The sequence below is a fragment of the Pelodiscus sinensis genome, chromosome 4 (assembly GCF_052426305.1).
Source record: "Pelodiscus sinensis isolate ZL-2025 chromosome 4, ASM5242630v1, whole genome shotgun sequence".
In the NCBI taxonomy this organism is placed as follows: domain Eukaryota; kingdom Metazoa; phylum Chordata; order Testudines; family Trionychidae; genus Pelodiscus; species Pelodiscus sinensis.
This window is the reverse complement of record NC_143055.1, coordinates 109,693,522-109,716,854: the sequence shown is the minus strand read 5'-3', so window position 1 is coordinate 109,716,854 and position 23,333 is coordinate 109,693,522. Positions and strand designations below refer to the sequence as shown.

The window sequence follows — 23,333 nt, the reverse complement described above, 5'->3', positions numbered from 1 at the left end:
TAATCCCATTTAAGATCACACTGGGTGTAAGTAATCCCTGTGCACAGGGCTAGTACAAATCTATACACCTCTAAAGATGCAGCTACATTTTGAGCTGGAGGTGTGATTCCCAGCTTGAGGAGAGATATGTCAATGCTAATAATTCTTATGGAGCTGGTGCCTTAAAAAATAACGCATAGCTGCGATGACACAAGCTTCTAGACAGGCTAACCACCCCAAATATGTACCCATTAGAGATCCAGGACCTGCAGCAGCTCACACCATGGCAGCCACACGCTGTTTTATGGAACTATTATGTTAAAATCCTGGCTTCACTAGATTAGTGGCAAAAATTTTGCTGAAATTGATGGTCACATTGGCCCTCAATTCTATTTTACATTTCAAGAATTAAAAACTGATGAGACAAATTCTGGTCCTCAGCCTTGTCTAACAGGAAAACTTTTCAGTGTATGTTTTCCCATTATAGCTTCACTGAAAGTGACTCCATACCATTTTGTATATGCTGTTTTATGCTACTTCCTTGGTGACTCATTGTTTGTCCATGTAGCTCTGTTCTATTAAATTACTTCACACAGCATTCTGGCAGCTATCCAACAGGTGAAGTATAGCCTGCCCCGTTACACAATGTTCCACCATGATTCGTCTCACATAGCACATTGTAGGACATTTACCAAAACCCACTGGAATTCTTGGGTTTGGGATCAAATTATCAGGAAAGAATCATATGATTTTGTAATTCTGTAATTTTAGTGAGGTAGTGCCATTTTATAGACTAGAGAAAACACTGTTTAGTAGTGTAAACCACCCGACTCAGGAGGCGTGCGTGTTCCCCTTTTATTGAACCCTAAGGAAACTCAAAAGCCTTCTTCTTGATAATGCTTCGCCGCTCCCCCCCATCTAGTCCGAACGGGCCGAGTCCAAAGTCCTCCACCAGTTTCCCTAAACCGTGTCACTGCCTACCCCAGTTCGAACAGGCCGAGTTCAAAGCCCTCTACCAATTTCCACAGTCTTTATGTTATTCCAGCCCCGGTACCCTTTTTGGGGCTCAGCACCTTCGTAACACCGGGAGACACTCATGGGTGACGGGGTAGGGGGACCAGGGCCCACCTTCACTCCCGGGTCCCAGCCCAGAGCCCTAAGGCAGGGACTCCTACTTCCCGTGCCTGGCTGACAGAGGAGTTCCCCTAAACTCACCAGCCCATGGGCTTCACGACCCTGCCCTGGGCCACTTGCTACCTGTCTCCTGGTGCTGATGTACATTCACGGGATACTGCCCTCCATCTGGCTGTGCTTCTGGCGTCTTTTGCTCCCAAGTCCCCAGGTTGTCTCGCCGGTCCTCTTCTTTGGGGTTGTGCTCCTAGCTCCCCCCCCCCCCATCTTGCGTCCTTCTGGACCCTTTTGAGCCACCCACCGCCGCTTCAGCGGGTGACATCATTCTCCTGCACCGGGCAGGCGATGGCATCCCCCCGTCACTCCGGCGGGTGATGTCAACCGCCTGCACCAGGCTGACGCTCTGCCTGTTTTCCCCATAGTGCCGGGACAGCGCTGTCGAGAGTGCGGGGCTCGCTAGCCCCATCACAAGCGGCATGACTTTGACAATCATTGATACAACAATGGGGTGCTCTACATGTGTTGGCAGTCACATAGCCAAAGAGCTTTGGATGAATTAAGACATCTAACAACAGAACTGCTGTGTGGCTACTGAAAGAGGAGGAAGAGAAAATCAAGCAGTTACTTCTGTCTAGACCCAATAAATCAACTCCTGAGCACTCTCTCATTGACTCTGGTACTCCATCAAAATGAGAACAGTAGATGGAGTCAATGGGAGAGCGTCAGTTGTTGATTTACCACTGTGAAGATACTGTGGTAAGCAGACCTAAGTACATCAACTTCAGCTAAGTTATTCATGTAGCTGAAATTGAATAATTTAGGTCAACAGCCTGTGGTAACATAGTCAAGACCTGCATCTTACCAATTTGATGTGCACACCTATCAAGAGAGTGCTGCTGGCCTGACTCATACATTTTAGCAATGCTAAGGGGTTACTGATAGATTTGCATGGCTGGGACTTCTGAATAATATTGGGACTACTGATGGAAACCACACACTTTATTATTTGCCCTCCCACACTGGGCATTCAAGTTCAATGGAAAGGAATATTTCTCCATGGTGATCCCTTTAAGCCATTGTAACTGTGTTAACATAAGGGAGGTTGTCCTGGTGTAATGGAACAATTTGTCCCTTAACCTTGATTAAATTAAAATAGTCCATGGTTTAGATGGTTCAGTTTCAGTAATAAAATTGAAAATGGTGGACCTTCTTCACGACCTCATTACTACAGCTTTAAACATATGTAAATCCATTGACATTAAAAAGTGGTAATTAAAATAATGAGTAGGCCCATTATTTTATATCAATGCACAAAAGTCCAAATACATTATTTTTAGTTATTTATTTAAAAAAAAACATGTAACAGCTGTGAGGAGTCACAAAAACAAATAACCATTTGCTTACTTAGTGGCTATCAGAGTCTTGATGGTGCTTTTGGTTCATTTATGGCTGTGGATCCAGCTAAAGATTAGCCTTGACCACACAACTATAACCTAATACTGTTGCTTGGGAACACAATGCCAATATTTTCCATGTTGAGATCAGCACCTGTTCTGTCTCTTAAGTAGCAGTAGCACAGATTATTTGTAAATAATGCAAACATCAATTCCAACATAGAGCCCAATTTTCTAACAATTATGTGAAGAAAATATGTGTGGGTGGGGGGGAATTAGTCAGATTTCACCCTAATTAAAGAAAACATGTCATTTGTTTACAATTTACTATAATCCATTCACTAATTGTTCTTAAGGTTGGAATGAAACAGGAATAATTTCTAAAGTTTGAGTTATTTCTTTAGTTTTATCATGCATTGTGATTAGCAGCTAAGCTCAAGTAGTTCACAGAGTTCTGGTAATGTTTTGTGTAAATTGTATTGCAAACCATGTAAACTACTGAAGATTAAAGGAGTCGTTTACAGGGTGGTGCCTTGTTCTTACATTCCCCAGCCTCCAATCTGACAGTCGCACAGGACTTCTGTTTTTACCAGGCACTGTGTTCTACCAGCTGTGGAAGCCCCTGTGATGAAGTCCTTTGGCAGGCCCTGTCAAGGAGTTCGTGAGGCCCAAGGTGGCATGCTGTGGTTGGCTGTGCCATGAGGCTCCAAGCCAGGGCAGCGAACGAGCAGGCGGACAGGCATGTGCCGGGCAGAGCAGAGCCCTGAAGGTGTGCAGCCCAAGGTAATCAACTGTCTTGCTCACCTTGCCCTAAGGCTAGGCCTGTCCTTTGGCTCATGGCTGGCTGAACGAGGACAATCTACAATGGCTTGTTTGCAACATGGACAGGGAGCCAGACAATCCTTAACTTCAACCCACAGCGTGCAATGCCTCTGAGTTGAGAAATTACCTAAAAACACCCCGCACTTTTTTCCCCCAATAACAGTACTAGACAGCATGCAGCAGGTACTTCAGGAGTCCCAGAAAGCTGTTTTATATGTGGATATTTCAGAAGGGTTTGATCAAACATAATGCTGTGTTGTATGGATCCTTAAGCCATCACGACAAATAATGCAGCAAACTGTATCATGCAACCAGTGTCCCTGACATAGCATCCTTGCTAAGGGAACAAAACACAGGACTATGTAGCACTTTAAAGGCTAACAAGATGGTTTATTAGGTGATGAGACTCATCACCTAATAAACCATCTTGTTAGTCTTTAAAGTGCTACATAGTTCTGTATTTTGTTTCAGCTACACCAGACTAACACGGCTACATTTCTATCGCTATTCTACTTGCTAAGGGAAGACACTTTTACTCTAGAGAATGATTTTTGGGAAGTGGGGAAAATATTTTTGCATCTGGATAGGTAGCAACAGCTGACTAAACTTTATTATGTTAATCGTGGGTTAGACCGAGTCTCTGATGAAGCCCCAAGATTTAATAAAGTTTGTTCCACTGTTTACTGCCATACCTACCTGCAAACTTGCAAAATAATCTCTCCCTCCAACATTCATTATTTTAAAATATAATAAAACCACACGAAACTGATAGAAGTCATGGGCCCTGACAACCATGACAGTGAAAGTTCATAAAGCATCAAATTAAAAGAATTGGCCAGTTAGCACCACCACCTTTATCTATTGTTCACTGATGAGATCCTTAAGGCGCTGCCATTTATCACAGTGCTATCACCAGGACATATCTGCTGCCTTCATACTTTTCTAACCAGTGCATCCAAAGCAGTTGTCACCTTTAAGGAGCTAGTATTAACATACTGATAGGAGAGGTATTTAGAACAATTCAAAATGTAATGGAAATGTCTTACCATGTGCTCTTGGGGAAAACAAACTCTTCACAGTAAACCTTTAACTGCTTTATTTTTCTATTAGGTGTTAGGGGTGGGCATTTTGTGCAGCACTAACAAACTGCTGCATTTACTAACAAACTGATAGTTTCGTAGTAATCTTTTCCATTCACTACTTGGAAGAAAGTGGGAGCATTAATTAAGAGGCAAAGTCAACAGAATAAGAACAATTATCCAAGGACAATGGTCTCCTGCTGCTTCACAGACTGCAGCATTTGAGGGGAAATAAATGTTGAAATGAGGCAGGAGAACTGCCTCTTCTTTTTGCTGTTTCTCTGTAGTCCTTCACAATGTCAGCTGAAGTGATAAAGCTTTAGGCAGTATGGACTGCTGGAAGGTGCTCAGATACAACAGTGTTAAATGCAGACTTGATAACATGGGTCCTACATGCTACACTCTATCTCGTTGTGAGGATGAAACCTTCTGCCACAGCATCAGTGCCACTGCATCCATTGCTTACCACCAAGTGGTAGAGTTGGGTTCCTAGGGTAGACAAGGTCCTAGTGCAGATTGGTTACCAGTTGGTGGTGGTCTTATCTTTGTTAATTAGACCCTCTCAGACTGGATACATGCCAATGTTAAAAATACCATTATAACCTCTTACAGAGATGACTTCTGAAGTCAGTGCAACCAGGAATCTGCTGTACAGGTTGAACCTCTCTAATCCAGCACTCTCCAGTCTGGCAATATCCATGGTCCAGCATGATTTAAGTTAGCTGGATGTCCACTTATCATACATGTGGCCAAGTTTTCTGTGGCTCCATAAAGTTTGTTTACAGCCACCAGTCTTGACTCTCAGTGTTCTGTGCTGCTATTTAGCTTTAATTTACTGCTAAATGTGTCATTTAAGAGGCCAGTAGCAGTGTTGGTAATACTGCTAGACCATATTGACCTGGCAATTACAGACTGGTCTAACGTCAGTATCAGGCAAATAAGCTGAAATTATAGTAAAGAATAAAATTGTCAGACACATAGATGAACATAAATAGTAATAGAGATGTAGCCGTGTTAGTCTGGTCTTGCTGAAACAAAAGACAGGACTATGCAGCACTTTAAAGACTAACAAGATGGTTTATTAGGTGATGAGCTTTTGTGAGCCAAATGAACATAATTGTTGGGGGAAAAGTCATCATGGTTTCTGTAAAGGGAAATCATGCCTAACTAGTCTACTAGGATATGTCTAGCCTGCATCCCTCTGTTGGCAGAGTAATGCATATTAGGCAGGTCGACATTGCAAATGAAGCGGGGATTTAAATATCCCGCACTTAATTTGCATAAAAATGGCTGCCGTTTTTGCCGACTCAGCACTTTGTCAGCAAAAAGAGGCAGTCTAGAAGGGGATCTGTCGAGAAAGAAAGACTTTTTTCAACAGATCCCTTATGCCTCCTGAAAGGAGGTTTGCAGGATCTGTCGAAAAAGGCTTTCTTTCTCGACAGGTCCCCCTCTAGATTGCCTCTTTTGCCATTTTATGCAAATTAAGTGTGAGATATTTAAATCCCCGCTTCAACCTGCCTAATGTCAACCTGCCTAATCTGCAATGTCAACATGCCTAATCTGCATCCCTCTGCCGACAGAGGGATGCAGTCTAGACATACACCTGGAGTTCTTTGAGGGGGTCAACAAACATGTGGACAAGGGGGATCCAGTGGCTATAGTATACTTAGATTTTCAGAAAGCCTTTGACAAAGTACCTCACTAAAGGCCCTTAAGTAAAATAAATTGTCGCAGGATAAGAGGGAAGGTCCTCTAATGGACTGATAGTTGGTTAAAAGACAGGAAACAAAGGGTAGGAATAAATGGTAAGTTTCAAAATGGAGAGACGTAACTAGTGGGGTCCCCAAGGATCCGTATTGGAACCAATCCCATTCAACCTATTCATCTGGAGAAATGGGTAAACAGTGAGATGGTCAAATTTGCAGATGATACTAAACTGCTCAAAATAGTTAAGACCAAAGCAGACTGTAAAGAGCTTCAAAAAGATCTATTGAAACTAAGTGATTGGGCAACAAAATGGCAAATGAAATTCAATGTTAATAAATGTAAAGTAATGCACATTGGAAAAAATTATCCCAATTATACACACAAAACGATGAGGACTAGTTTAGCTATAACTACGCAAGAGAGAGATCTTAGAGGTCATTGTGGCTAGTTCTCTGAAAACATCCAGTCAATGTGCAGCGGCAGTCACAAAAGCAAACAGAATGTTAGGAATCATTAAAAAAGAGATAGACAATAAGACAGATAATATCTTATTGCCTCTATATAAAACCATGGTACGCCCACATCTTGAATACTGCATACAGATGTGGTTGCCTCATCTCAACAAAGATACGTTAGCATTGGAAAAGGTTCAGAAAATGTTCCCAAAAATTATTAGGGATTTGGAACAGGTCTGATGTGAAGAGAGATTAAAAAGATATAAGAACTAGGGGACACCAAAGGAAATTAATAGGTAGCAGGATTAAAACAAACAAAAGGAAGTTTTTCTTCACTCGGCGCACAGTTAACCTGTGGAACTCTTTGCCAGAGGATGTTGTGAAGACCAAGACTTAAAGGGGATTCAAAAAAGAATGAGATAAATTCATGTAGGCTAGGTCCATCAATGTCTATTAGCCAGGTTGAGTAGGAATGATGACCCTAGCCTCTGTTTGTCAGAGGCTAGAAATGGATGACAAGAGAGAGATCACTTGATGATTGATTCCCTGTTCTATTCACTCCCTCTGGGGCATCTGGTATTGGCCACTGTTGGAACACAGGATACTGGGCTAGATAGACCTTTGGTCTTACCCAGTATGGCTATTCTTATGTTCTTTTATTCCCGTGGTTCAGCAAATTCTCTGGTTCAGCACTGAGGTCAGGTCCTGAGGGTGCCAGACTAAAGACTTCAACCTAATGCTTTTTATCCAACAATCTCAAAGTTGAAGATACCAGGAAGGAATAATTAGGAGTACAGTTCTTTGTATATCTTTCCCCTTCTTCCTCTGTCCCTTCTTCTCGCCCTTCCTGGCACTTCATTTTTCTTGGCTCCCTTGTCATGTTCCATGTTACTCTTCTCCTGGTTGCCTTAGGACTTATTTAGCTCAGGGGTGTAACAGAGGTGTAACCTGTGCGATCCCCTGACATAGCCACACCATTCCAGTGTGAAACACGTCAGTTTCCTTAATCTAGGCAAGCCCTCAGGTGCATTCAGTGTCCCACCCCAGATCATTTTTGCATTACCCGTTTGGAAACTCCCTCCCAAAACATGCATTCTGTTTACTTTCCTGTTCTGTCCCAGTGGTGTTCAACCTTTTTTTTATATGCAGACCCCTACACTATTTCCAAACGGAGGTCTGGAGCCCTTTAGAAATGCTAGACGCATTCTTTCCCCCGGGGTCTGTCGACCACCGTAAGAGAGACTGTGTCTCTGCCCTCTAGCCCCGCTGGAGGGGAAAGGAGTTGAGTGGGCGATGAGGAGGAACGAGGTCTCTTGGCTGTGGAAAGGAAAAGCCCTGGGCGTGACCAAGCCCCGGTGCACTAAGTTACTGTCGCATGCACACGGACCGGGGACAGCCTCCAGGGCAGCCTTTGCAAACGGCCTCACCTCCACTCCGAATGGATGGGAAACCCGAGCGAGCCTGCCCGCATAACAATACAGGCTCCCCCCTCCGCCCCTCAGGTGCCAATCGCTCCGCGCAGGCAGGCACGGCCCCAGGAAGTGTGTGGGGGGGAGGGGAGACTCATTCCGGGCTGTTGCTATGCAGATGGCGATTTGGACCCCTAGACAGTCAGGGGCGTACACACCGGTGTCCAGCAGGGGCCCATGGCCCGGCAGCACACACCCGGGGCCGCTCCTAGCGCGGCTCTGCCCGACTCCAAGCTGCCGGTCTCTCAGGTAACAGGTGGCTGGTTCCCCAGTCAGGCTCCCAGGGCAGCCGAGGATGACTTCATAGGGGTGGAGCCCTGCGAGGCTGCAGAGGTGGCAGGCAGCCTGAGCCAGGGGACAAGTGAACTTGTGCAGGTATAGTCAGGTGAGCTGATAGGAACAGGCAGCTTCTCCTTGGGAAACAGGCACTTAAACTCAGCTCCCTAAGAATCGACTTATTCTCCCAAGGCGGTGGGCAAGGGGGGGAAGCTGTCTCTGCTGAAAATGGAAACCAAAGAATCCCCTGGGAAAGAAGGTATGGGAGCCAAGAGGAAGAATTTGACCTTCTTGAAACACAGACTGTACATGTTGGAGAGAAGGAAGACAGATACCGTTGTTGAGAACAGTGTTTCTGTGGACCAGGGTAACTCTGGCACTTTGAGGAGGAGCCAATCCGACAGGACAGAATACAGCCAGAAATTACAAGGTAACAGGAAAAAAATCTACTTATTTATCATTTGTATTGCAGCCTTATCACAAACCAGGACCCCATTGTGCCAGGCACTCTTAAATAAAGAACAAGCCAGGGGGCCCTGTCTTAAAGAGCTTGACATTTAAGTGGCAATTCCCCCCTCCTCCCTATACACACTATGGTAATCCTTCCTGGCTGGTTTTAGAGCTATAAACTATAGCACTTGCACAAGATTCCAAATGGGATTCATATGATGCACAGCTTTTTAAAGCCCATGTACAAAATATACACAGCACTGAAATGCTCCTCTGCATATTAGCCATATGACATAGCAATTCTTCTGGATTTTGAAAACATGCCTCCGCAGGAATTGATATTTTTTCTGTGGAATGGGATTCACACTAAGTGAAACTAATAGAGGTGGCAAGGGATATTTTTGTTTAAGTTAAAACTTGACAAAAATTTAAAGAAACATTTTCCTGATCATCTGTTATCTAGATTGCACGTCTGAATTTCAGGTATATCCATCCATAAACCTTTAATGGTAACTCTGATTCCAATTATAAATTTACAGTGACTTTTCAAATTCATTACCTTTTTTAATTTTAATTTTATTTTTATTCATGAATTATTCATGACATTAGGAAGAAACTTTTAAAATTTCATAAATGTTTTATATAAAGCCAGAGGGATATACACTGAAACAAAGTATGCAGTCAACAGGTTTGATGGTGGCATTCCCTTTCAGTGATTAAAATACTACCTATTCTGATGTAATAAAAACTGTGAAGAGCTTTAGATTAATTTTTTCCTCTCCCAGTGTTCTAAGCAATACCAACTTTAAGGAGAAATTTATTATTCATTGATTAGCAGCTACTTAGTGAAAAAAAACCACCTTGGAATTTGAGTTACCTACAGCTCAATATTTTGAGAAACCAGTAATAATATAATTATATCATAAAGTGGGAAAATCTAACCTCATTGTTTTGCCAAAAGAAATAGGGAAGTTAACTATTAGCATATACCAGAATACTTTATAGTAATCTTTATTGAAAGTGCTGTTCCTTCCTTTCACACATATTAGGCCTGAGTCTCTTATACAGGAGTGAGGAAGTCATGGAAATATGGAGTGCAAAAAAGTGATAGGAATGTAGCAGTATTAGTCTGGTATAGCTGGAACAAAAAACAGGACTATGTAACACTTTAAAGTCTAACAAGATGGTTTATTAGGTGATGAGCTTTCGTGGGCCACACCCACTTCCTCAGATCAAATAGTGGAAGAAAATTGTCACAACCATATATACCAAAGGATACAATTAAAACAAATGAACACATATGAAAAGGACAAATCAAATTTCAGAACAGAAGGGAGATGGGGGGGGGGGAGGTAAATATCTGTGAGCTAATGATATTAGAGGTGATAATTGGGGAAGCTATCTTTGTAATGGGTAAGATAATTTATGTCTTTGTTTAAACCTAAGTGTAAAGTGTCGAATTTAAGCAGGAGTGCAAAAAGTGAGAGAAGATGGGTTACTGTTTTTCAGAACTATAGTCCTCTTCTAGTGAATTGTCATTCTTGAAAGCAAAATGAACTGTATGTCTGTGACCAGTTTGGAAAGGGCCCTGCAAATTTACACTAACCAGATCTTTAGCAGAGATAATTCAGCATTTATTTGTGGGGGGAAAAATCTGCAGAGCTAGTCAAGCTTGTGAATAAAAATACGATCTACAGATTTACTGACCTGATAGTTAATTACCTATTATCAAATGCTCTTTAAACTAGCATTTTTGGTGGGGCCAACTTAAGAAAGTTTAGTTCAAGTGAAAGATGCTAACTTGACAGATTGGGCCACATACTCTGACTAGATAAGGGTAGGCAACAATGGAAAGCAGCTACTCTTCTCCAATTACCTCAGTCCCTGTTGAGAAGACTTCAAATATGAAAGATCTAGTCTACAATGGTATTTCAGTCAGCCCTGTTTATATTAGGAAAATTTGTGAACATTTTGGCTATGCAACAACATATAAAACCCCTAGGCTACGTCTACACTGGCCCCTTTTCCGGAAGGGGCATGTAAATTTCACCAGTCGTCGTAGGGAAATCCGCGGGGGATTTAAATATCCCCCGCGGCATTTAAATAAAAATGTCCGCCGCTTTTTTCCGGCTTTTAAAAAAGCCGGAAAAGAGCGGCGGACATTTTTATTTAAATGCCGCGGGGCATATTTAAATCCCCCGCGGATTTCCTTACGACGACTGGTGAAATTTACATGCCCCTTCCGGAAAAGGGGCCAGTGTAGACGAGCCCCTAATGTCAGTGTACTATACTAGTGCAAAATCGGGCTTTTGCCTGGTCTACACCTAAAACTTAGGTTGACCTAGCTATAAAGCAATAACTGCATAGTATAGACACAGCCTACGTCAATGGAAGGAGTTTTTAACCATTGCTGAACACACACCATCACTGAGTGATGGTAGCAATATGGATAGATGCAGCCCTTTCACTGTGGCTTGGTCTATGAGCACATAGGGTACATCTACACAGCAGTGTTATTTCGGAATAACTGACGTTATTTTGAAATAACAAAGTCTGCATCTACACAGCAAGCCATTATTTCAAAATAATGTTGAGATGAGGGACTTCTTACTCCAACTCCTGTAACTCTCATTTCACGAGGAGTAAGTGACATCGAAGGAAAAGTGTTCTTCCTTCGACTTCCTGTTGTGTAGACAGCGCCGAAAGCCACATTAAGCTACTTCAACTTCAACTACGTAGTTTACATAGCTGACGTTGCATATCTTAATTTGACTTTTCCCTGCAGTGTAGATGTACCCTAAGGTGTTACAGCAGTTGTACCCTTGCTATTCTTTTCTGACAGAGACATGGCTTGATGAGAGCAGCTATAACCCATACTATCACTGTGCTGTTGAAATCCCAGCCCTTTCACAGGCACCTTTACTTTCGAAATGTTAAACTTAAAAAATAACAAATTCCTGTAGTAAGGTAGCACTTTAAAGACTAATAAAACATGTAGAAATGTTGTTAGGCACACAAAGTAACAATGGGTGCAATTTATATGAGCAGAATTGCAGACAAGAAAAATCCACAGATCTTAAAGATTCAGGGCCTCCCCTGGCTTTCCATTATATTTTGCCTTTTGTATGGAATCTAAATGTTCATCTTTTTCAGAGATAACCAGGGGGGCACAGTTAGTTTTGTGACTCCAGATACTGAAGCAACAGGGTTAGGTAGTGTGTGAATTTCCCATTGTCAGTACTTTTCTCTTTAAAAGGTAACTACTTAATTAGCAACATAGCTATGGAAATGTTAAATAATGATTATACCAGAAACATCCAGTAATGCACTTATCTAGTGTGAGTGCTTAATGTTTCATTCATTTTAAAAAGCTATTCCATTGGAGAAAAGCTGACCATTTTGCACTTCAATAGCATCATTTCAGTCTTCAATTTCATAATGCATTACAGACATCAGTCAACTTTCTCAATGTCTTCTCAAAAGCTTCAGAGGGGTAGCTGAGTTAGTCTGAGTTTTTGATCTGAGGAAGTGGGTCTGGCCCACGAAAGCTCATCACCTAATTAACCATCTTGTTAGTCTTTAAAGTGCTACATAGTCCTATTTTTTGTTTGAGTTAGTCTGTAACAGGAAAAACTTAAAAAACAACAAATAGACTAATAGCACCTTAAAGACTAACAAAACATGTTGATGGTATCATGAGTTTTTGTGGGCACAACCCACATCTTCAGATGACAGGAGTATTAGGACAGTATACAAGTCTATTTGTTATTTTTTAAGTTTTTTCAATGTCTTCTGTAAGGCAAAACTCCATTCATTTGAAGAAGTGGGTTGTGTCCATGAAAGCTCATGATACCATCTACATTTTTGTTAGTCTTTAAGGTGCGGCAAGACTATTGCTTGTTTTTTAAGTTTTTCTGTAAGGTAGTTATCTAGGTACTATTAGCCCCGTTTTACAAGTGTATAAACATAGGCACCTACTGATGTACCTCAGTCAGTGGAAAAACCAAACTAAAAAGGAACTTGGTTGGAATTCAGGGGATCTGTGTTTGGTTCCCGGATCTGCTAGCTACAGACTTCTTGGCTATATCATTTCTGTATACTGCAGTTCTCCCCTGGTAGGGTGGGGGTAATATGTGGACATCATGAAGATAATTCATTAATACTTATTATTTATTTAGAAACATTGATCGGATTCTTAGAAGTGTCTTAGAGGTGTCTTAGGACGTCTGACTTCCAGTCCCTTGCAAGTAATGTAATTTGCTTTAGACTCAGTAAGTGAGGACATTACTATTGTCCTTAAAAATCAAATAAACAGTAATTGTTAGTTTGTCAATTTTAAAAACAAATTGTTAGTCTCCCTACTAATAAAGTTTGATCTTTCGTATAAAACCGAGACCAGCAGCAGTGAAAGCCATTGTTATCTTTGTAATAATTTCTGTATTGCATCATAGCAGGGCTTAAACTAATCTAAGGCCTCCATCCTGGAAACGCTTGTATCTAAGTAACTCAAATTCAGTGTCTGTGTCAGTACTCACATGCATAAGTATCTGCAAGATCAGGGCTTAGGCAAAGTCAGGTCTACACTTAGAATTAGATTGATCTAGCTATGTTCAGGGCTGTGAAAAAAAATTCACCGTGTGTGACACAGGTTGACCTAACTCCTTGTGTTGATATTGTCAGGTCAAAAAGGATTCTTCCATTGACCTAGATACTCCCTTTCAGAAAGATGGATTACTTCCATTAACTACAGTGCTACAGCTGTGCTGCTGTATTGTAAGCATACCTTAAGATATGACAGAGAAATGCCATTAGGCATTGAGGGAGGAACACACAAAATAAGTTGAATAGATTGCTTATGTTATGTTTGTTCACTTTATAAGGAGATAACTTATTATCTGAGGGATTATGGAAAAGGTGGTTTTTAGAAAGTATCTAATTTAGGGCTTTGTAGTATTTAACTTTAAGACAATACATATTTTTGAAAAATCTTCTTGTTGGAAGTCTATCTAGTATTAATACCATCATTTTTGACTTGTCACTTTAGGGGCATGTTGATCACCTCTAATGTCAAAACACTGTTTGCAGTGTTCTTGGACTGCTGCTACCATTTGATTTTACAAGAAATCAGATAACAGTCCGTCCCCAAGCCTTTTTCTTTGTCCTAATCCTCACTGAAAACCATGTCACTTCTTCCTATCTGCTGACAGCTTTTCCAAACCTCTTCCTCTGTAGCTCCTCATTGAAAGCCCATATATGTCTCCCCAGTTCTCTTATATTCTTTGAACTCTTCATGGATATTAAATATATGCAGAGCTAATTTCTTATAGCACTGAAAAATGTGTCGCAACTGGTTTCTGGGTTGAATTAATATACAATTAGGAGTAAACATTTGCATAGTTAGTGCAGGAGATGCACTTTGTAAATATAGCCATTCTCCTGAGCTCATTTACAGCAATAAGTCCACTTGTCCTTCCATACTAAAATTTCTATTCAGTGAGCATAAGTCTGCTTTTACTTGCCCCATTGTAAATCTAGAGCAACTCTGGGGAAGTAATTGGAGTTACAAGCAGTCCCCTGGTTACATGGATCCGACTTACATTGGATCCCTACTTACAAACGGGGTGAGGCAACCCTGCACTAGCTGCTTCCCCCCAGCAGACCAGGGAGATGCGAAGCTAGCGGACCCCCCAGCAGACCAGGGAGACGCGGAGCAGCTTTTCTCAGCAGACACCTCAGCTTGAGAATAAAGGACTGAGGGAAGTGAGGTGTGGGAGAATAAAACTGAGCTCTGGAGAAATGTTTGGCTAGAGTTTCCCCTACAATATGTACCAGTTCCGACTTACATACAAATTCAACTTAAGAACAAACCTACAGTCCCTATCTTGTACGTAACCCGGGGACTGCCTGTACACTGATGTAACCTCTTTGGGGAACCACCTCTATGTTTGTACAGCACCTGGCAAAATGGAACCCATGACTGAGGTTCCAAAGGGCTGTTGAAACAAGCTACACTTCCTTTGGCTATGTCTATACTGCTGTTTTTTTTGCAGCAGAAGATATGCAAATTGCACTCTCAATTGCATATCTTCTGCCAAACCTTTTTGTGGAAGAGGTTTTTGCGGTAAAAAGCCCTGTGTAGATGGGGACATTTGTTGGAAAAAAACCCTTTTTCGCAAGATACTGTAAACTTCATTTTTTGAAGAATAAGGGATCTTGGAAAAAAAACTTTTTTCCAACAAATGGTCCCATCTACACAGGGTTTTTTATTGCAAAAACCTCTTCCGCAAAAAGGATCGGCAGAAGATATGCAAATGAGAGTGATTTGCATATCTTCTTCATATCATAGCTTTTGCCAGCAGAGAGTATGCTAATGAAGTGCTCATTAGCATGTGTCACGCTGTCATTTGCATATTTTCTGCCAATGCGTTTTGCACAAAAGGTTTTTGCACAAAAACAAGCAGTGTAGATGGGTCTTGCACAAAAGGGTTTTTTTGCACAAAACGGACCCATCTAAAACCTCTTGCGCAAAAACTTCCTGCACAAAAAGCATCGGCAGAGAATGTACAAATGACAGCATGACACATGCTAATGAGCGCTTCGTTAGCATACTCTCTGCCCGCAAAAGCCTTCAGTGTACACATAGCCTTAGTGTATAATTTTAAAGTGTATAGAAATTCCACCTCCATACACATGGTCAGACCCACTAATAAATGTTTTATTAACTCAAGATGTTAGATCTTGGTTCAGAGACACCTGATAGCCCTTTCAGACGATCCATGTCAGAGGCTGACATGCATATCTGGATGTAGCCATCATCGGGTTTTCTGTTACCAACATTAGCCAACTAGCATACGGCTGATATAAATATACCCGTCCATGACATATTGCAAAGGTTGATTTGCAGGTAATGGCACTAACAGTCACAGCATTCCTCTGTCACACAGCAAATAAGCTTCCTCTTCCAGCACATTCCCATGGGGATCTCTCTACTCTCCTGTCAGCACTCACAGAAATGAACAATCTAATGTCAAGGAACTGAGGAAAGGAATTTCATATAATATTTGAATCTTTTCCATACCTGATGCAAAACAAATAATGACAGAGACTTGAATTATCTAATTACAAACTATCTGTACAAACTATCCTGATATTTGGAGAAATCTCATTACCCTGGCAACTCATGCAAACTCACTTATACTGTAATATTCCTCTTTTTGTGTTCTAAATACTGTAATTTATTTTCCTCTGCACTGGATACTTTCATAACTTCTTCAGGGTGGGTGAAATTCCTCTAACTGCAGAGTGTCAGCATAAAGCTTATACACCACTTACGTGCCACTTGAGCCCTTAAAAATAGGTCATTAACCGACTTTTGCAGAAGGAACAGCATCATGCTCTAGGACCACTAGTTTTTTTTCACCATATTATACTCATTGATGTGTAACCCACTATCAACGCAATTCTCCCTCTCCCTTCAGTGAGAACATTGGATATTCTCACAGGAGGGTTGGACGGGACAAATCTAGGGTCCTCACCTAGTAACTTGGGAAGAATCCTACTCCCAGGGCTGCCCACTCTATGAAGTTGAAGGACTTGAGGATCTTCTGGCTCGGACTTCTCCCAAAGCATGCCCTAAAACTATACTAATGAGATCGCAAGTCCCTCATTAGGATATTTTCTGCCAGAAGAACTCACAGTGAAGGCAAAGCCTGAGGGAGCTACTGCAGAAGAAGGATCTATTGTGTATTGCTTGCACACAAGGCAGATAGCCCCATAAATCCTACCTACACCCTTCTACAGCCAGAGGATCTTTTGTACCCGTGGAGGTAAGTACTGGGATTTGCCTCTTCATGATTATCTTTAAAAAATGGTTTTAGACTGAGCGTTCGCAAAAAGAAAAAGAAAACACAGGTAGCTGTGTTGACAGTGTCTTTACTAGGAGACTGTCATGCTCATATAACCTGACATCTCCAAGGACAAAGGTACTATATTGCGCAACAATGGCACTGAGCCTTAAACAATGCTGCCTCTTTCTCCCGCCTCCCCCACTATTGATGCAGGTGCCAGATTGAACAGAAAAACTTCAAATATAGGCAGAATGTGTTTGCTATAGCTGAATTCCTCTAGCTTTCTTTCTTTCTTTCCCTTCTGACCATAGAATGCTATTAATATCGTCAAAGAACTCAAAAGCAATCAGCAGAACATAAAATCTTAAGTTCCGCTGTATTCATCAGTTCAGCAGCTCCTTTGGCATTATATAGAGACAGGGACATCCAAAGTGAAAAAGTAAATATATTTAGTAAAACTGTAAAGTTATAATATTTTTAATAAATGAAATATTTAAAAATACACCTTCCGTAAGAAAACAGGATTTACTGAAATTTCTCCTATTTGTTTGTGTTGAGGCCTAGTGATGTTATTTCTGGTACTATATGTTATGTATCATATATTAAAACTAATACATGAGTTTTGTCGAACAATTTGAATGACAAACTAAAAGAACAATTTGAAGCCCAAAATGGGATGAGGCATGAGATCATTTTACTGTGTTCACTTAAAAAAAAGTTATAAGATTAGAATGTTTCTCTTCAACATGTCTGTTTACATCATTAGTTTCCAATCTTTTTAAGCACGAGATCACTTTTTGAATTTAAGTGCAATTCAAGATCTACCTCAAACCCAAACACCCTTGCCCCATCTCCTTTGTGCCCCTTCTCTGAGGCCCTGCCCCCTCCTTATTCCATTCTCCCTCCCTCCCCCATCCTCACTTTCACCAGGCTGGGGCAGAGGGTTGGGGTGCAGGCTCTGGTCTTGGATTAAGGGATTTGGAGTGCGAGAGGGGCTCTGAGCAGAGCTTAGGGCAGGCTGTTTGGGTGCCCAAGGGGGTTCTAGGTGTAGGTTCTGGGAGGGCATTTGGATGCAGGGGTGCAGGGCTGGGGCTTGGGGTGCAGGAGGGGTTCTTGACTGGGGTAGGAGTTTGAGAAGTGAGCTCCAGCTGGGCACTACTTACCTCAGGTGGCTCCTAAGTGGGGGTGCAGTGGGGCTAAGGCAGGCTCACCCCTGCCTTCGCCCTGCACCACTTCCAAAAGAAGCCAGCAAACACCCTCCATCCCAAGTCCTCTGCTCTGTGGAGACAGGATACAAGGAGGGGGAAGGGGCACCTTGGTATGAGCACTCCTTACCCTCCCCTGCCATGCACAGAAAGCCGGAGGCTTCTGAGGGGACAGCTCCAAGGCAAAGGCCAGGAGATGCACAGCAAGCTGGGGGGAAGGGAGGGGCAGGTGAAGTGCCAACACCTGTTGGCCAAACCCATTAGGATCACGTCTCAGAGGCTCCAACATCTACCAGTAGATCCCGATTTACTAGTTGGTGACCACTGGTTTACATGGATGCTCCAAACATTGTCCTATAAGTCCTGATAACCAGACAGAGAGACAGTACCCTGGAGTTTTCCATATTGTCTGATGCTCTATGCACATTTTCAGAAATCTTATTCACAATTTAATTACATTATTTTCACATGCCACCTCAATGAACATGTTGATTTTTGTGAAAAGTTCACTACACATAGCACTTAAATGGATTCAATTCTACAGTATTTTAGATGGTTCACTCTGAAGTTTTAAGTGTAGTCACAAATCAAGATTTCTATGGAAAAAAATGAGTGCACTGTTGCAGAGAGGCAACAGACTGAAAGCTCTGGCCCTGTGTTTGAGCTGGGAAATGAGAAGTCATTGGAAGCAGGCCATGAAAAGGTACAAATAACCCCTTTGTTCTTTCTTTCTTTCATCTGTGAGGGCCAATTGCTGGATATAGCAATAACTTGTTCATTTATTCCACTTTGCAGCATCCACGATGAATAGGTATTATAAGTAGATGCAGCGCCACTGAAATCAGTAAAATTGCAACTGCTCACACCACAGCTAAGGATAGCCTAAAAATCTGGATCAGCTGGGCCCAGAGAAGAGAAACATCCTTCTACTAGGTTGCCATTTTGACAGCAATCTTTCATCCTCAAGAAGAAAACTTTCCCCCCTCCTGTTTATCCTTTTATATTTACAAACCAAGGCTGAGAAGCTCAATGATTGCCTAAGAGGAGAAATAAAAATCAAAGCAACCTGGATTGGGCTACAAATGTAGTCAGGCTCATCCTTTGTGTTTGAATATATCAAAATTGAGGGAAGCAAAGAAATGTTCTTATTAAAAAAATCATGGCCTCCTAGCATTACTTAACACAACTGCCCTTTCTGAATATCCAGGGTCAATGCTCACCATAATTACTGAAGATGATGATGACATGTCGGCTCAATACAATTTATAGCCCATGATGATGAAGAACAACTCAAAATATTCCATCTTGCAAGCTTGTTGGTTCTCTCATAAACATTATCCCAAGCGACAGAAATGTAGATCTATATTGTCTTATGCAGGCATTCCTGGATGTTTATTACCATTCTCCTGCTAAGCATTTCATTAATAAACTACAGAATGTTCAATATTGATTATCACCTTGCAAAAATAAAAGATGCATCTTGTTCCTGGCTCATTAGACAATAGGGCGTACGCAAGATGTTGGCACAAAAACTACAAAAGTCTTGTTCTCTGGAGTGGGTTTCAGTGCATTGCCAATCAGCTGTAAGTCTCTTTGCTGTCAAACTGTTAAACGAGTATTGCACAGTAATGATATGTCCCTTTTTTTTTTGGTTGGTTCTATACACCATCTTGTGGCTAGCAGTATCTTAAACACCTTCCGATTCTCCCTTTCTATTACGTAGGAGTTTTTTCCTGTGAAAAAGGGGTAGATCTGCGTACACAGATAAATACACAACCTGTCTACACAGCTCGCATAATGTATCTTCCAGATTGGCAAACCAAACACCTTACAAACCTGTGAAAGGAAGGAACATTATTACAGATGTTCATACCCTGTAATACATGTGAGGATTTCTTGTCTTCTCTACCTGTCACACATGTATATGATTCATCATCAAAGGAACATTTCCAAATATCTGGGATAGAATAGGTATTTTAGGTTTTATATAGGGAAAATAGTCATGAGTAGCCTCGTTTCCATAGCTCCTACCCTTTGGATCCATAGCTCCTACCTTTTGTGTTACTGGATATCACAACTGACCTCATTCTTCTAGAATTTCTCAGCAATGTCCAAAGGAACCTAATCAGATAGAATTACAGATTGCATTATCATCATGGACAGAGAAATCTGTAGCACACTTTCCTGTCTCCCTGAGCCATCACATTAATGCATCTTTAGCAAAGCAAAGTTTATTTCAGTAAAGATCAGTTAAACAAAATAGGAAGTTACATTTTTCCTACCTCAAAGAGTTAATCTAGGGCCAAGATTTTACTTCCAAAGGAGACTAATAGAGTTAGATGCACATGTCCTAATACATTTAAATGGGAGAGAGACAGCATCTACGTCCTTCAGTTCTTTCAGAAGTACCAGCCTAATTTTATAATAGATTTTATAATAGCCTGTCATCTGAGGAAGTAGGTTGTGCCCACAAAAGCTCATGATACGATCTACAATGTTTTGTTAGTCTTTAAGGTGCTACTAGCTATTCGTTGTTTTTTAAGTTTTTCCTGTTACAGACTATCTTGGCTACTCCTCTGAAGCTTTAGAATAGAAATCTGCCTCAAATGCTCACAACCTTATCTTACAACTGCTGGTTGCAGGGTTTCTTCCACCAAAGCAGCTGCTACTGGGCACTAAGTTAATTGGACTAAATGGACTATTTACCTGACCTGAAATAGAAATTCCTAAGTAGCTACTCTGCTGAATATACTTCTCCCCTCTTTGCCCATGTGACTGGACAAGACTTCAGTGGCCTCTAGCATTGGTTCTAACCCCACATTCTCCCACTGCACTAACAGAAAGCAAGCCCTGGAAAAAGCTATGTTGCTTAGAGCTCAGGATTCCCACAGTGAAGCTCCTTGTTCCAGGGCAATGACCACAGGAGTCTGCTGCTTGTTTGACCTTCCTTGTTTGTAGCCAGCGAGACAGGTTTTATCCTTAAGATATACCAAGCCTCTTCATGACTCTGAATAGATTAAACACGTATCAGTACATTGTGACTCAAACCAGGCTGGGCTTGACAGTGGGAATAAACATTCTTACATGACAATTCTCACAAGTTTACTGTGTTCAATTTTAACAGAAAAGATGGCCCCCCAAGCAGGATCCTTGCCACCCGTCACATCACTGAAGGAGAATGAAGAGAAGCTGACCAGGCAAATGATGGCCAAGAGAGTAAAAATCATTGCAGAACTGGTACAGACAGAGAAGGACTACCTCCATGACCTGGAGCTATGCATCAGGGAAATAGTCCAGCCCTTAAGAAACAAGCAGGTAAGAAAGTGTTGGGTGTTTTTTGTTTTTGCAGGAAGCAGGGTAGATTTGACAGAAATCTGAATTCACCCCTGTTCTGTCTGCACTCAACAGGAACTGCATGGTGCCAGCTGCAATTCTAGGCCTGACCATTTTGGAGGGAGTTCTAAGGAGCTTGCTTGCAGGCAGGAGTACTTTAAATGCTCAAGGTTTTTAGAATGAAATTCACTTCAGCTACATAAAGATGGAATAAATGGGGCAGAAACAAGACCGCAGCCTAAATCTCCTCATCATGAATCCTATGGCCATAACTTCAGGCTATGAATTAGAATAGCAGACTTCACTCCTCGGTGCTGCTTGGGCAGCATGCTGTGTAATCACAGATTACCTATCCCCTCTTCTTGCTTTCTCCCATCACCTCCATGGAAGCTCCACTATGCTGACCTCCCCAGTAAGGAGCTTGAGTGTTATGGTCCTTCATGCCATAACATTCAAGGCCGCTTAAGCCCCCTTTATTCAAACAAACTCACCATGGTTCCTTGAACAGCTGTTATGAGGAAATGCTAGGCAAGGCAACCCCGTCAGTCCTGATGTATTTGCATTTTAGATAGTGAAGCTAAATGTAAGCAGGATGGATCAGTTTTCGTCTTTCCTGCAGGTCTTACTGCTCTGCTTATATTCATTCTGCTCTTCCACAGAGATTTCAAACCTGTTTGGCTGCTATTCAGCCGTTTTCCCCACAAAAAAACCTTTGCAATTCTGTGCAAACTGTGTGCTGGAATTGCCAGTATTCTCTGCTGGATGTGCAACAGCTTGTGGCAGACAGATTAAAGTTTTCCTCCTACCTCACAGCCCTCTGTGAAGGCCAAGCAGCTGATATTCGCTACAAGCACAACTCAGAATACACACTGGGTCTTTACCCAATTACCTAAATTGTGTATATATGATTTCATATGAAACAGTTTGACTGCTTTCTCCTCTCTAGCTCCTGGCATTTGGAACAACTTTATGTATCCATTTGCTGCTCTCCGTCATATTGAAAACATTTTCTCCTCTGTCAGCTATTTTATCAGTTAGGTACACCTACCAATTTGGGTCTTTGTCATGTGCTCATGTATTTCTGAATACCACATACATGTTGAATTAGGTAAGGTAGAGATTCACTGATAAAAAGACAAAAGCTTATAAAAATAAGATCACAACCCTACATTTCTAATTTAACATAATCTGCATTTTTAAAAGAAGGCTTCTAAAACAGTCATAGGCTTTTAAGATTATTTTTGAGGTGAATAATCACATTTGAAAGCTTTTATTTATTTGAAGACTTACTGCTTCAACAGGAAAACATTAGTGTCTAGAAGATCAAGCTAGAGATGAATCCTTTACATATCCTAATGGAGTAAAATTATTGTTAATCTCTATAATCAGAAATTAACTACTCAAGCAATTAAAACATGATGTTGATTTATTGCAACATGCAATTCGATTCTCCTGGACTGTTTCTGTAAGCTGCTGTGTAAACACACAGTTCTATTACTAATGAATAGGCATGATCAGAAGTACCGGCATATCTGCCAAAATAAACACTGCCTTTAGTTTTTCACCTTTTTTCTGACAGGGTAACTCTAATTGTTCCATAAATTTAATGATGTCCCTCTATCCATGAAAGGAAGTTGCCAATGTGAAAATTATATTTTCTATTTTGTTTGCCTTTTTCAAAATAAGCAGGGAGATCATTTTCCCTGTCTATTAAGATCTCCTGTTAGCATATGCTGGTTCAGCTTCATTGAAGCCAGTTTGTATCAGCAGAGGATTGGGTGCACAGATTATATTAATGACTAACAGTAAATCTACATATGAAGGGTTGTTTTAGCTGTGTTGGTCCTAGGATATTAGAGACAAGGTGGGCGAGATAATCTTTTATTGAACCAACTTCCGTTGGTGAGAATGATAAGCTTTCAGGTTAGAAAGACATTGGTCCAGTAAAAGATACTACTTCACCCACAATGCCTCTCTAATAACCATAAATCTCTTTCTTTTAGGCAAAATACATTGCCTTGATTTTACTCCTATCACCACAGATACATTGGCTTTTCTATTTGCCTGAAATATGGTACCTCATGTAAATAAACAACCAAGGCTCAAGTTTATGCAGTCTCTATGGGCAACATGATAAAAGGATCAGATTCTCTCTCATAATTGTCATTTTCAGTTTTACTGTCTTT

The 23,333-nt window shown here is 41.3% G+C and overlaps 1 protein-coding gene across 1 annotated transcript in view; it reads left to right on the top strand.

Annotated features, from left to right (window-relative positions):
* The first annotated feature begins 8,049 nt into the window (after window positions 1-8,049).
* Window positions 8,050-23,333, top strand: part of ARHGEF38 (Rho guanine nucleotide exchange factor 38) — a 58,523-nt gene continuing 43,239 nt past the window's right edge. The window contains exons 1-2 of the mRNA XM_006119314.5: window positions 8,050-8,742; window positions 20,939-21,129. Of these exons, the coding sequence (XP_006119376.1) occupies window positions 8,541-8,742; window positions 20,939-21,129 (393 nt within the window). The 5' untranslated portion in view covers window positions 8,050-8,540. The remainder of the gene's footprint in view (window positions 8,743-20,938; window positions 21,130-23,333) is intronic.